We start from the raw sequence: 15,316 nt of genomic DNA on the forward strand, positions 1-15,316 counted from the left end.
AACAAAGTAGCTACAGGATAATCTTTTATTTTAAATGAAGTCCCTAGTTACTGATTTTTTATTGTTTTGTTATTTATATTATAGGTATATTAGTGCGATTGCCTTGATTGGTTTTCTTTTTTCAGGTAACTTCGTTCACCAGTTTTTGCAGGGTGAGTAATTCTTGGCGCAGATGAGTCTTCGACCGCTTCTTGATGAGTTGGGGTCGAAAAGGCATTCTCAAAGATGTCAATATCTCTAGCCATGTAAAAGTCAACGTCTGAGGAATTCGAGTGTACCTAAATGTTCTAACTTTGTGTTCTAACTTAACACAAAGCACTACTGTGCGACAAAAACAGAGGAGACTGTTTTAGAAACTTGTGTCTGATATTTAAAATTATTTTCTCGCAAATACTGAATATATTAATAGTTAGTTATAGTATTGGAAGCGGTACATTAATCCTATTTATTTATAAAGGGAAATATTAGCGTTTTCCTGCTTTAAGGGTTCGATAGCCTTCGTGCAATACGATTGAGAAGATGGGTGGCGTTATTCACATTGAGAAGTCTCAGGTTAACCATTAGGTTAGATAAGCGATGTGACGATCTTCTCACCGCGCTAGTAAAAAAGTGTTCAAAACAGCTGAGTTTACCAAGCCGCATCATTCCGTTAATAGAGTAAAGATATCCGACATGTTTATAGTTCTATTGGAAAATTTGAAAATGCCCAAAACGTACATAATTATTTCGGATCTGGAGGGCTTGGGAATAAAATACTCTAGGGTCGAGCCGCCTGAAGATATTCCGGCCGACTATACTTAATTACTTGAAATATTATAACCCAATCGATTCTTGACGGAAACAATCCCAAGAGAACGTCGGCACAATTTCTAACGCCAATATTAATAAAGATTGATGGATTCCTGGTAAAACCACTTGGCCTTTTGGGCCACTTCATTGGTCTCTTTCATTGGTATAAACTAGATAATTTATTGTGTTATTCATGACAGCAACATTTAATAATTCAATAGAAGGTTTTCTTTGTACTGTAGTTTGCTCGATTTTACGAGTCCAAGTATTTTTAAGGACATCTCCAAATTTCTTTTGTTGCGTTTTCTTTTTATTTCTTTAAACTAGAACAACAAGCTCACCCCTTATCGGATTTTAAGTGATTGCCATAGTCCATAGGAATCAACATGAATGAATTCATCTTCAATGACACATATAATCAATATCACAATGTTATCATGGTACCATCAGTACAGAGAAATTTGGGAGCTGATTAGGATAATAGGTTTTTTTCCGGAGCTTGGAAGCAAATTTTTTTCTACAATCAAGACTAACAACTAACATAAAATCAGATCATAAAAATCTATTAAAACCTCCTTTTTTTATTTAGCCTTATAAAATTCAATACAGAAATTTAAGCATTATTTTAAATTTATTTTAAATTATATCAACGTGCAGCATTTTATGTCTTTTAATGAAATAAGTATTAATAGTACTAAAAAGTTTTTCAGCACGACTGTTTATTATTCCAATAAATAAGTTATGTCTTAATATAAACTATAACTACTTGTGTATAGCCGCTAGTTTCACGTTATTATGTTTGTCCCAGTTTCTGTTTAGTGGCGAACCAGAAGAAGCGTTACCTCGCTGAAGTCTGTTTTGAAGTATATCTTCATATTGAGATATTAAATCTATAAAGTTAAAGTTTGTTTTTATTTTGGTTTCATAACTATTGGTGTAGGTAGATAAATGGGCTCTCAATTCGACCAACCAACTGAGTTTCTCGGCGGATTAGCTCAGTGGGTCACGATTCCGATCCGGTAGTAGATTCAGCGAAGCACTGCTTTTGCTAGAGCTAGTGTTAGCAATTCTCTCAGGTTGAGCCCGTGACCACCTACCGGTCAGCCTGAAGTTAGAATAGCCCTTTAGGCCACCAACGATTAGATAGGGAAAAATCGGGTGATGCTAAACAGTTATCGTCATCAAAACGTGAATGTTTACAATTAATATCGTGATTGCATTGGAACAACAGCTATCCTAGTCTTCAAATTGGAACTCAAGGTTGTCTAGCGATAGAAACATAATGCTATTACTTCGGTAATTAGGGACATAAATAACAATTAGCTCGGGATCATTTGCAATATTAAAAGAATAACAAATCTAACTAAACTATGGTAAAACCAATTTCAAGTAAACTAAGTTATTAACTTGAATATTAACGTCACCCAGTAACCTATATAACTAATCATGCTGTAGTGGCAATTACAAAGAAAATTGTTTCAATCCACTTATTAAAATAATGAAATTAAAATTTTCTTTACTACAATTTTTGCTCAAAATACGTGCCGCGGTTGTTTTCCTATAATTAGTGATCGGAAATAGTGTAAGGCTTATGTTATTCCAATTACCAGGGCCCTAATTACGAAAGTCCTTCCTTGTTTTTGTAAATTCCAAGGCAACTTAAAAGATAAGAATTTTTTCGTGTTGTAACTAGCTTATGGGTTTGTTAATTCATTTTAAAATATACTAATTTTTTTTCCATTTTGTGATGTGAACTTGGAGCATAAATTTCTAGAATTCCGTTGAGGAAACTACGACTTGTAACTATTTTGTTGAATTCTTCGCATTGAAGACGGAAATAACTCAAATGGCCTGTAAATCAAATTAATCAAATAGCAAATAGATTAAATTAGGCAGAAACAAGTGTAGTGCCGTCTAATACTGGTATATACTGGTTGGACCCACCACCCTGCCTATTTCTGCCGTGAAGCAGTATTGCGTTTCGGTTTGAAGGGCGGAAGACCTTAGAACTCATATCTCAGGGTGGTTGGCGGTATTGACGTTGTAGATATCTATGGGCTCCGGTAACCACTTAAAACCAGGTGGACTGTGAGCTCGTCCACCCATCTATGCAATAAAAAGTCATAATCGGGAAACCTATGTTTCAGGTATCAGCGATAGTCGATGACGTATATTCGGATCATTCCCATGTGGCCGGGTCCTTCACAATGTTGGCGAGTTCAAGGGCTCATGTCGGAGGATCTTTGAATGCCAGAGCCTTGCCCGGTGCCAGGGTCCATACTAATTTTATTGGATGCTTAAAGAAGGTGAGAAGTAGATTTGGGTTCGATAATAATTGGAAACAAACACTTTTATATTTACAACAGATCATCATCATGTACCTGCCCTTGTAAATAAGGCGATGTAACTTTAACTTTGATTTGTAACGTGCATTTTGTGCAATTAATAATCGTATTTACTGCAACAATCGTTCTCACCCAACCAGCTTACAATAATTGTAGGCAAACTTTTTAAGATTTACAATTCAAACTTTGTGGTTTTAGCTGAAACTAGAGGCTTTGGCGCTGACATAGATCACACATATTTTAGTTTCGCCCTTGAAGGTCCCAGAATTACATACGATAATATGGCCCATTGTTTTCTGGCAACCACTTGGAATATAACTTGTTTCATGTATTAGGTGGAGTTCTCAGCGGATACTCTTCGACTGAACCTCATCGACTTAGCTAGAACGGGCAGCAAATTGATAACCGTAACAGGAAGGTTGGAATACTCCTGCATAGCTACCGACTCTGCGGACCCAGTTACGTTCACCACTAGGGACGCCCATTTGGTGAGTTATTTTGGGATCAATCTCTATATATAAAAATGAATTGCTGTTCGTTAGTCTCGCTAAAACTCGAGAACGGCTGAACCGATTTGGCTAATTTTGGTCTTGAATTATTCGTGGAAGTCCAGGGAAGGTTTAAAAGGTGAGAAAATATAAAAAAGCTCGGAATTATATGAAAAGAAACAATTTTGTTTTTCCTTTGATGTGTCCCCTTGATGTGTCTTTTATTTATCGATTGAGGCACTACGAAGTCTGCCGGGTCAGCTAGTACATATATAAAAACGAGGATTGCGGAGAGTATTTAGAGGTATACCCGACGCTACCTTTGTCCATGAGCGATAGTATCCACTCATCATCAGATGAGATGTATGCTCCTTTGCCTACAAGGCCACAATAACAGTGTACATATAAGTGGAAAGGTCGGTACTTTTTGGTCAATTCACACTGGCACACTAATTGTATTTCAAATTAAGATAATATAAATGACGGTCATAAATTGACATGGCGATGTTACGAATAGATTTTTATACGAAAAAAAAAAAAAAAAAATTTTGTTGAAAAAATGATTTTGAACTAAATATCCACCAGATTTCGCCATACCATCCCGCATTGTTTAAATTATTCCCTCTTCATGGAATGTGTTTGTGAATGTGTTTTGTCTAATGCAATGATATTTATCAGGCTCGTAGTTTGGTAGCAATTTTTTTGGCACAAAAGCTTATTGATAAGCAAGAAATCGGACTCATATATGACCCAAACAGAATGTCGCTATCCTCGAGATAATAGGCTTTGATTGGAATACCTAACAGTAATATATTATAGCTCAGGGGCATAATTTTAATTGAACGAAAATATTACGTCGCATCCCTGATAAGGATCTTATTACAAATTCTCAACAAAAGAATATGTTTAATACCGTTTCATTAAGGTTGTCTTATGTGGAATTTATATTAATGTTGCGTTCCATTGAACCGAATTAATAAAATTTCGTTAGATAAAATTGCTTTTCAATATTTAATTTTTTTTATTGCTTAAATGTTTTTTTTTATTTTTATTGCTTAGATGTGTGGACGAGCTCACAGCCCACCTGGTGTAAAGTGGTTACTGGAGCCCATAGACATCTACAACGTAAATGCGTCACCCACCTTGAGATATAAGTTCTAAGATCTCAGTATAGTTACAACGGCTGCCCCACCCTTCAAACCGAAACGCATTACTGCTTCACGGCAGAAATAGGCAGGGTGGTGGTAACTACCCGCGCGGACTCACAAGAGGTACTACCACCAGTAATGTGTGGACGAGCTCGCAGCCCACCTGATGTTAAGTGGTTACTGGAGCCCATAGACATCTACAACGTAAATGCGCCACCCACCTTGAGATAAAGTTGTAAGGTCTCAGTATAGTTAAGTTATTGCAATGCTATGAATTCTGTTTTGTATAATAGTTTACAGTGGTTATTGCGCAGGATCTTTGGGTGCGTACAGGTTTTAGAACTTCAATATGAATCTAGATATCAATTTGAATCGAACTTAAGCATTTAATCGGAGAATTTTCGCTTTTAGCCACAAATTAAAATCGTTCTCCGACGTATTCCTGTTCACTTCACAGTCTCATTGTTATGATTTCTAATAGCGCTAACACTAATTGAACACTTTGGTGTACAATAAAGCATTTTCTACCTATCTATATATTAATAAGTGAAGCAAAAACTTTGTATCCCTTTTTACGAAAATTGCGCGGACGGAGGAGTATGAAATTTTCCACACTTATAGAGAATGTAGAGAAGAATTGCACAATGCTAATATTTTTTTTAAATAATACATAAAAGATACATTAAATCAATAAAGAAAACATTACACACACACTACATACCATGTATTTGACGCACACACGCATGCATACTATTTATTGTCAAACTTTTGTTCCTGACGTCTGTTGTCAAATTGAGAATAGATTAAATATTGTTTGTCTTTGTTAATATTTTTTAAAGTGTAGTCTTGGCGAAATTTGTGTTTATAGAAGTATAAATTCAATCATAATAGTGTACAAACTTACAATTCTAATTAATTATAGTCGAATTTCGACTACTGCGGGACCTCTAGTTCAATTAAATCGCTATAACCTCATGAAACAAAATGTATTCCATACAATTCTTTTGACGTTTCGTATGACCTTTTAGACCGGGGCGCCGCACCGCGTCAACCTGATCACGCGAAGTGTATTGCTATAATGAGATCCTCATTAGCTTTCTTTATTACACCAGATAGGATCTAACAGCCCATCTGTTATTGTGTGGTTACCGGAGCGTATAATGATCAGAATATGAACTAGCTAACTTGAAATTTTTCATCATAGTCTTCATTGCATTGTTATAATAGCTAAGTCACCCTTCTAGGGGGAAGGCACGAGAGCTTTGCTGCTGAAAAAGGCTCATAATTAATATCAGCGCGTCTTGTATCATTATCAGTAATAACGCAAAAGTATTTATATTTTGCACCTTTCACTTTGTTGTATTTTCCGTATTCGGATATCTATCCACATTGGTTGATGATGCCGTCTATAGCCTAAGCGCTCAAATACACTGACCGTCGTATTCGGAAATATTCGTGGTGAAAAAAATAAATAAAAAGGACACAGCAATGGCAGATAAAGGCCTGACATTAAAAATGGTGTATTGTTATTTATAGTGGGAAAAAACCGTGGAATTTACATATACTGTCTTAATACAACTTGGGTTTCTTGTTAAAATACAGCCCACTGAGTTTCTCGCCGGATCTTCTCAGTTGGTCGCGTTTCCGATCCGGCGGTAGATTCTGCGAAGCACTGCTCTTGCTAGGGCCAGTGTTAGCAACACTCCGCTTTGAGCCCCGTGAGCCCACCTACACGTTAGGGCGAAGCTGATGTAGCCATTCAAGGCTATCAGCATAGTTAGGAAAAAAATGAAGTTAAAACACTCTTAACATAATTAATCGTCATAGTTCCTGTGTTGGCAAATGGAAACAATTGTTATACGATGACCAATTAAAGTTCAACGCCTACTCCAGGCGACGTCGCCTCGTTAAAGATGTCACTCGCCCGTTCGGAGTGCACTTAAATCGGTGACCTCTCCAACTTGTCCGAGTCCAGTTTCCGGACTGATTAGATCGAGCGGTTATTCGATTTGAGTTAGCGGATTTGAGGGACGAGGTCGATTGATTCTGTGTCCGGTCTCATTGTAGTGAACCATTACGTCGGGTACTTACGTGGTAATTGGATTGTTAGGATTGATTTAATGGCATCAGAACTTGACTTTTCGAGTGATGTTTGAATTAAGGATTTAGATACAATCAGTTTGTGATTGTTTCATTTAGTTTTGAGTTAAGAATGATTTCAGAGTGTCCATTGATTGCTTTGCTAGTTACGATTGTGGGTGTGGGTGATTTTATTGCTTATGCAAATGTTTTGGGTGTCTTCGATTAACATTTGGAAATAGAATGATTACATTAGTTTGAGTAATTATAGCATGATTATATGCATCGACTACAATAATATACTGGTGGTAGGACATCTTGTGAGTCCGCGCGGGTAGTTACCATCGCCCTGCCTGTTTCTGCCGTGAAGTAGTAATCTGTAACTGAGATCTTAAAACTTATATCTCAAGTTGGGTGGCGCATTTACGTTGTAGATGTCTATGGGCTCCAGATGGGCTGTAATCCACTCCAGTAATCACTTAGCACCAGATGGGCTGTGAGCTCGTCCAGCCACCTAAGCAAAAAAAGTGGATTAAATCACGATAATTTTCCATTGTATTTTTTTTTATATAGTATGTGAGAGTATAATTTGAATCGAAATGTGAATTAAAGAATTTTGGCGGGCCGCACATAGTTTAACTCTTATGAATAATTTACGAAACCTTATTTCTTTATTAAAAACAAAGAAGAAAAGAACAGAAAACCGAATTGATGGGAGAAAGTCGATAAAATAAATTCAATTTTAGAAATGCTTGGCGGGCCGCGTGTTGCTTCTATTTTCTTTACACGCATGACTGCATCGCTGCAGTAACAGGAGGGCCTTACAGTGCGGGCTCACGGTACGCCCGATTCTAAACGCTCATTCAAATTACCCGAAAACTAAAATTCGTATCAATAATTCACACGACCTTGCCTAAGTTTCGACACGCCCTGTAAAGGTTCAGGTCGAGATAAGAATAATGTTGAAGGATCGGTTTTATACGTGCGAATAGAATTTAAACGCTGGCCGCTCGAGTAGAGCCAGTAATGCAATTTCACCTAAACAAGGACGGTTAAGTTTTGCTTTTTTAATGGCACCAACACGAAACGGGTTTTTATTCCTCACCTTATTATAAGCTGGCGTACGATAATATTTCGTATTAACTAGTTCAAACAGATGCTATATAAATTGTAATTAGCGTAATTACTGGTGGTAGGTGGGAGTCCCTGCCTATTTCTGCCGTGAAGCAGTAATGCGTTTCGGTTTGAAGGATGGGGCAGCCGTTGTAACTATACTTGAGACCTTAGAACTTATATTTCAAGGTGGGTGGCACATTTAGGTTGTAAATGTTTATTTATTGCTTTATTAGGTGAGCTGACAAGATCACGGCTCGCTCCATATTAAATGTTTATTGAAGCAAGCAACACTTTGCCAAGGGATTGTCGACTCAACTGTATTATAGACAGCCGCCGCAAATCCTAAAGCGAAAATGCGCGATTTAGGCAGGGTAGTGGTATCATGCGGACGGACAATACGTATTATCAGCACTCAATGCCAATCGCTGAGCGAAGCATGCTAGTATTATACTCAGAAAATACTGTTGGTAATTCTATATAGAAATACTTAGTCAATTTTGACCACACTCGCAGTAAAAGTTGGAGTGCTGCCAATGATTTTATTTATTTTCAGGAGCAAAGTGCTATTAGCGTTTGCTTAAAAATGTGTTGTACAAATTTTAGAACCTTAAAGCATTAGAAGGTACTATTGAAATAATCGCTCACGACCGTATGCTCCGATGCTTAATGGCTTCCTTAGCACGGCCTCCGAGTATGATTCCTGGTCGGAGTCAGTTTCTTTATGAAAATCTCGGTGTAACTTGTGCATATCTTAAATATTCGGATACACATGAGAATCAAGTTTTTTCATCCATTTTATAACCTAGTTTGTACACGTGTTTTACTTATTTTAAATTAGTCTTGTCCAAATGGCTGAAAATTTTACTATATTTTCTTGATTATTACTTAGATTTATTTAATATTATTACATTTTCTTTTGTTTAGTCAATGATTTTTCTATTTAAATAAATTGATCTAAATGTATAGGAATCTGAGAATATTTACTTTAAAAACTTTTTTTTTTGTATCCCTCTTAGTTACCATTTTTTTTGCCATTTCACCGCCAGAGTAATCTTCTCTGGAAAGGGTGGTCTTAGAATACCTATACAGGATAGTAATAAGAGCTTACTTGATAAAAAGTGTAGATAGTTCAAGAGGGTCATGTATTATTTATTAGTAGGGTCATGTGTTATGCACTTTTATTTTAAAGAAAGACAAAACCAGTGGAAATAGTACAAGTTGTTCGAAGGCTGCATCTCATAGTTATATTTCATAGTTAATGGCCGAATACAGTATTATCATGTGAACTCCTCTGGACAGTTAGTTAAGTGCTATAAATACGTACTCTAATAACTTATTTTTCAATTTACAGATACTACCAAAATGGGAAGCAGTGAAGACAGGAACAATATCGTTCAAATTTCGAACGAACGAACCGAATGGACTGATCTTATTCAACATGGGCGCCAAGCCACCAAGGGTAGGTTGCACGGTAAGGGGTGGAGCTTTTGGGGTTGAAGGATCAATTTAATCATAATAATCACTATCGCCATTGAGATCACTTGCATTCATTGGAGCTTCGTTGTTGGGAATTGTAAGGAAATGTTTTGGTTAATTCTCTCTTGGTCTTTTTGTTTGCGGATTCACCAAAATATTTGTAGTGTATTTATAAAGCCCTATGTAGGCCCATCCCAGCTTCTCCTATACAGCTGTAGAGATTTTCGAAAACATTCTGCGTTCATGTACATTTAAAATTTGGTTATTTATTTCAATAACGTTTAAAACTTAAAAAGATTTAATGAAGTCAAAGTCCACTTGGATTGTTATAGATATAAGATCTAGAAATCAAATATTATGTCGTGAATCCCATCGGTGTTGAGACGTAAAAGTTCCAATTGTAAGAGCATCTGTTCTATCCTTAGTAGTAAGGATTATAGTACCTGCACGTACTGACTTAAAACACTTCCCAAAAATAGAAAAGATAGACTTAGTTGGTTTACACGTTTGGCATTTATAATTTTCTGTAACCTATCACCAACTGTTGTGTTATCATCTTATCGTCTAACAGCAGTGAAAGCTAAAGCTATTAGCAATGAATTTTCTTTGACTTCCTTTCCTTCTTTCTTCTGACTTTCTTATCTTTCCAAGGGTCAGTGCAGCACTTATCAATATAGTTTGATTTGAATTACATTTTCATGACTGTCTGACTTTTTGGGTCTGGCAGAATACATACATTATATTTAAGTCTTCGAGATCGAACAAAATGTTTAAAGTTTGTATTTTTATTTAATAGGATCTGTAGATTTTCCAAAAAAAATAATTCATATTAAGTATACTAGATTCCCAATATCCAAAATAATGCAAATCCCAACAATATTGTCGCAATGGATATGACAGATATTTGAAATCAGTTTAAAGTATGCGAGCGGAAACTTTTTTCAAATTATATTACATTTCCGTATCCCGGGTCGCTCGCATGTCATATTTGCTACAATATTTTCTTGGCGGAAAATTAAGTAACAAAATATGATTATGCAGTGACAACGATGTTGAATATTAAACTGAGCCTGTGTAATCTTTTTCAAAACGCTCCATTGTGACAAAACGCATGATAGGATCAAATGATTCATCAGATTTTGCATTAAAAAAAAAGGGAATTTGTGTATGGTAAAATACCTTATAAAGTTTCACCCACTTTTGTATTGTGTTTGTATGTGTTCGAACCGCACTTTAGTCGTGAAGCACATTATGTCTTGGCACTTTTGTTGTTGATGGTGTCATTGTTATTGAACCGTGAAAAGTCCATACATAAAGCTGGACAGCTAAAAAAAAAGTGTAATTGTGTGTCTTATATTGGATGTGCAATATGTAACTTTGAAAAAATTAATGTTACATTATAAAATAATAGAACTTAATGCAGTTTTACAAGAGATTTTTTAAGGGAGTTTAATATAATTATGACTATGCTTATGTTATGGGCTTGATGATTACAATTATACGAACCAATTTGAGAAGTAAGATAGATACAATACATTTGAGACTTCCATCTAATGTGTAAAGGTAGTTGTCGGTATTTATAATGTAGTGTCAAGACAATCTAGAATAGCTATCAAGCAAGCACATTGGTACATTTTACTAGTACATGGGTACGGCTGCTAAAAGCAAGCGCGTCCAAAAAAAAGCGATTAATATTAAGTAAATCTAATTGAATGTAAAATTGCATTAGCTCCCTTTATTTTATTATGTAATTCAATTATTGCACTTGTATGTGTCACTTTATATAATAATAAGTGTATTAATATGCTTTATACCAACACAAATTCGCACCATAACTCGAGTCACACATGGTATCAGTAATTTTAATATTTTTGTCTAATTATTTATTATCATTAGTTTAAATTATTTAGCTAAACAGCATAGAGTTTATTATATTGAACACGCTTATATTGTTGTGGCAGCATAGAAAACAGATTTTGAGGGCAGCACATTGTAAGTAATTAGACTACACGTAAGATGTTTTCATCAATGAGCTCCGGTAATTACTGAACACGGACTGCACCTTGTCCGTCTATAACACTAAAAAAGCATATATTTTTACGAGTTATAGACATAATTAAAACACTTATAAAGTTTAAGTTCCCGCATGGTCGAATTTTATATTTACAAATTTAGAGTTTATATGGAATCTGTAAAATGTATGAAACACACTCAATTTTCAAACGCTAGTGTTTTATTTAACTCTCTTATTGTTTAGACGTTAGGTGTTTGATAATTTTCAACCCGATTCACCAAAGGTATTATCGATGTAACTAAAATATGTAAGTCCATTTATGTGTCTAGGGGTCGCGTTCGGTGTTAAGGTAAAAATGGCCATTTGCATGTTTTATTTAAAGGGTAAAGGGTTCTTTTGTGCTTCTCATAAATGTACTTTTTTGAATTTACGTGTTTGTTTTTCAATACTGAACACTTTCGAAATCGAATAAAGATTTCCTTCAAGCCTTGTTCGCACCGATTCATCGGATTGAATCGCTTTAGTCAAGAGCGATTGGTGTTTGGTCTTTTTTGGCTTTCGTGTTAATTTTGTGGGAGCAGTGTTGATTATTGTTATTATGATGATTCTTATATAATATCATTAAGTTTCTTCTGTATTCCACTGTCTACCGCTTAAGATCAAAGTCTTAATTCGATTTATCTATACTAATATTATAAAGAGGAAAGATTTGTTTGTTTGTTTCTATTGAATAGCCTCCGAAACTACTGAACCGATTTGAAAAATTCTTTCACTGCTTGGAGGCTACACTATTCCCGAGTGATATAGGCTTGAAAAAAAAAGATGTTTGAAAAAAATTAGGGATCCTTACTAAAACTCCAATAATGTCACCCAAGGTGTAAAAAAATTACCTACAATATTCTTTACATCGCGTGCCCTGCGGAAACTATTGATGATAGAATAAAATAATGTACTACAACTTTGTAGAACACATTATTACTTACAAAAATTGTTGCGACAGCATATGTATAACTATTATAGTTATGCCGCAATAAGTGTTCTTTTATTTAAAAAAATAAAGCAACGTCAAATATCGTTCAAATTTTTGTTAAAGACCCGAGCGGAATCGGAGCGGGCCGCTTGTTTATAAATAAACATACGTATTCATTATTCTCATAGAACAGGAATGCATAGCTTGAGGTCAGATGAAGGTGATTCTTCCCGCTCTTTTTTTTAAAATAAAACCTAAATGAGATAACACTAAATGGAAATCAAATGAAATATAATAATAAAAGGGCGTAAAATAAATGAACAAATTGCATTGGAATAAAATAGCTATTACTGCGTTCTAATCTACAAATCGAAATGCATGAGGGTTTCGTAGGCAATCGTTCGAGGGTAATGAGGGGGTCACGTGACAATTGCATACACACACAACTTGAAGTATCGGTACTCAGTAGCTCCAAGAAGCCAGGTACATATTCATACGTCTTGTGAGTCCGCGCGGGTAGGTACCACCGCCCCGCTTATTTCTGCCGTGAAGCAGTAATGCGTTTCGGTTTGAAGGGCGGGGCAGTAACTATACTGAGACCTTAGAACTTATATCTTTTTTTTTTTTTTTTTTTTATTGCTTAGCTGTGTGGACGAGCTCACAGCCCACCTGATGTTAAGTGGTTACTGGAGCCCATAGACATCTACAACGTAAATGCGCCACACACCTTGAGATATAGTTCTAAGGTCTCAGTATAGTCACAACGGCTGCCCCACCCTTCAAACCGAAACGCATTACTGCTTCACGGCAGAAATAGGCGGGGCGGTGGTACCTACCCGTGCGGACTCACAAGAGGTCCTACCACCAGTATCTCAAGGTGGGTGGCGCATTTTCGTTGTAGATGTCCATGGGCTCCAGTAACCACTTAACACCAGGTGGGCTGTGAGCTCGTCCACCCGTCTAAGCCACAAAAAAAAAAAAAAAAAATACTCTAGGATTCATATGGCTTAACCGCTATTTCGGCGAAATTGACTTTTCAATGTATTCCTACTATTTTTTTTCTCCTATATCGATCGGTGTTTTAAAGCCTTCCAGTTCGCAAGAAAATGGCGATTACGACCCGATTTTTTTTTTGGAAATTAAATAGGTATTTTTAGTTTTTGTCTCGTAAGAGCTCATATTGATCAATAGATGTAAGGGTAGTTAGACTTACTTAACAGACACATCTAGTAACAGAATGGCACCAAATAGTGTTTTTTTTTAACCTTTTTAATCAGATTTTGCTATGTCCAGGTTGTATCCCTAGAGAATATCAAATTTTCACGGTACAATGAGTTTTTGATTATTTCATCTTTATATTTGGTCTTTAATACACCATGCACACACTCTGCCACACTATTGGCATTGTGCAAAGCAGTTGATTGCGACCACAAAAGGCTTTTTACTTGCGTGATGCTACCGGTAGAGGCCAAAGCATTCCATTACAATAATTGTTCAAGCAGGCTGACCTTTTTGCTGTGGAGATCCTCAATGGCTATATCTACGTGCACGTCGATCTTGGATCTGGCGGGGTTAAGGTTCGAGCATCCAGGAGACGGGTGGACGATTCACTCTGGCATGACTTCCTCCTGAGGAGAAGTGGCAGAGACGGCAGAGTTACTGTTGATGGTGCCAACGCTGAGTTTAAGACTCCTGGTGAGTTTGACATCATCAACATAAATGAAATTTGCCATCTACAAGATTAAGAGCTAAACCGACTCACTGCCAATTCCGAAATTTAAAATATTTGGTTTCCCTATGAACCAATATGAAATTTCTTTCATTACACTTTAAAATTATTTCCAAATTTAATTCTGAAGCGTATATAATATGTTCTTAATTTTCAGGTGAATCTAATCAGCTGGAGCTGGACGGTCCTCTGTACGTCGGTGGACTCGGTTCAGAGTACTCAGCTTCCAGAACCCCACCGGTTCTTTGGACGGCTGCCCTTAGACAAGGTTTCGTTGGCTGCGTTAGGGACTTGACGCTGAACGGAAAATCTCAGGATCTGACGGCTTTTGCACGACAGCAAGATTCTGGTGAGCTCGTTTATTTATTTCTTTTTTGACGTGACAACGTCTTATAATTCGATGGAGCCTGCGGCACGCACGAAAAAACATGATTCATGCGGCGTTACCTCGCTATGAGGTGTTCCATTTAAGGCTAGAAGTGCAAGCGAGAGCGCGCAACGAGCGACAAAGAGGCACAATCGGCCTCCGCGTTCGACAGCGTTCGACATCTGTCTGTCTCCTACTTGAGTGAGCGATGCATCCGCGTGGACAGCTGCTATACAATAATACATTTACATGTTTTCGTCAAGTATGAAGTTCAGTGAAAAGTGAATGTGGTGTCAATTGTCCATAAAAAATATCTATCAAACAAATAAAATTAAAATTTTCTTTTGAAAAATGAAACCATTTCATCAGTATTTTCTTTTGACGTTGTCACGTTCAACTATCGTCAGTAAACCGACTTTACAGACAACAATTTTTTTGTGTTATCGGACTCTTGTTTGCGTTTAATAATAAGCAATATTATGAAGCTCCGTCGGCAGATACCACCGTCCAGTCTATTTCTTCTGCCAAGCAGTCTATTTTAGTTTTAAGAGGGTCATAAAGCAATTGAAACTTCGACTTCATGTCTTAGTGTGAGTAATGGCATACAGACTGTGATCTCTGGTAGCCACTTAATAGCAAGAGGGTTGCTAGATCGACTGCCCATCAAGGAAATACACGACTAGCTGTTGTTTCTTGTTGGTAGGTGCCTAGTTGCTAGCTAGCTAGGATGGTGTAGTATATTGGTACTGCGAGGCCGCATTGGCTTGGGGCCGCTTTCTACGTGAGGAATGGTTG

The 15,316-nt window shown here is 36.6% G+C and overlaps 1 protein-coding gene across 2 annotated transcripts in view; it reads left to right on the plus strand.

The window, feature by feature from the left end:
- The window catches only part of LOC101744215 (neurexin 1), a 193,118-nt gene that overhangs the window by 160,002 nt on the left and 17,800 nt on the right, over positions 1-15,316 (plus strand). Inside the window, exons 8-13 of one of the 2 annotated variants that reach the window (XM_012688613.4) lie at positions 126-152; positions 2,937-3,095; positions 3,470-3,622; positions 9,317-9,436; positions 13,928-14,120; positions 14,312-14,503. In XM_012688613.4, the coding sequence (XP_012544067.2) occupies positions 126-152; positions 2,937-3,095; positions 3,470-3,622; positions 9,317-9,436; positions 13,928-14,120; positions 14,312-14,503 (844 nt within the window). The remainder of the gene's footprint in view (positions 1-125; positions 153-2,936; positions 3,096-3,469; positions 3,623-9,316; positions 9,437-13,927; positions 14,121-14,311; positions 14,504-15,316) is intronic. The other variant, XM_012688612.4, reaches the window with a different exon arrangement.

The sequence above is a fragment of the Bombyx mori genome, chromosome 25 (assembly GCF_030269925.1).
Source record: "Bombyx mori chromosome 25, ASM3026992v2".
NCBI classification, from domain to species: Eukaryota; Metazoa; Arthropoda; class Insecta; order Lepidoptera; family Bombycidae; genus Bombyx; species Bombyx mori.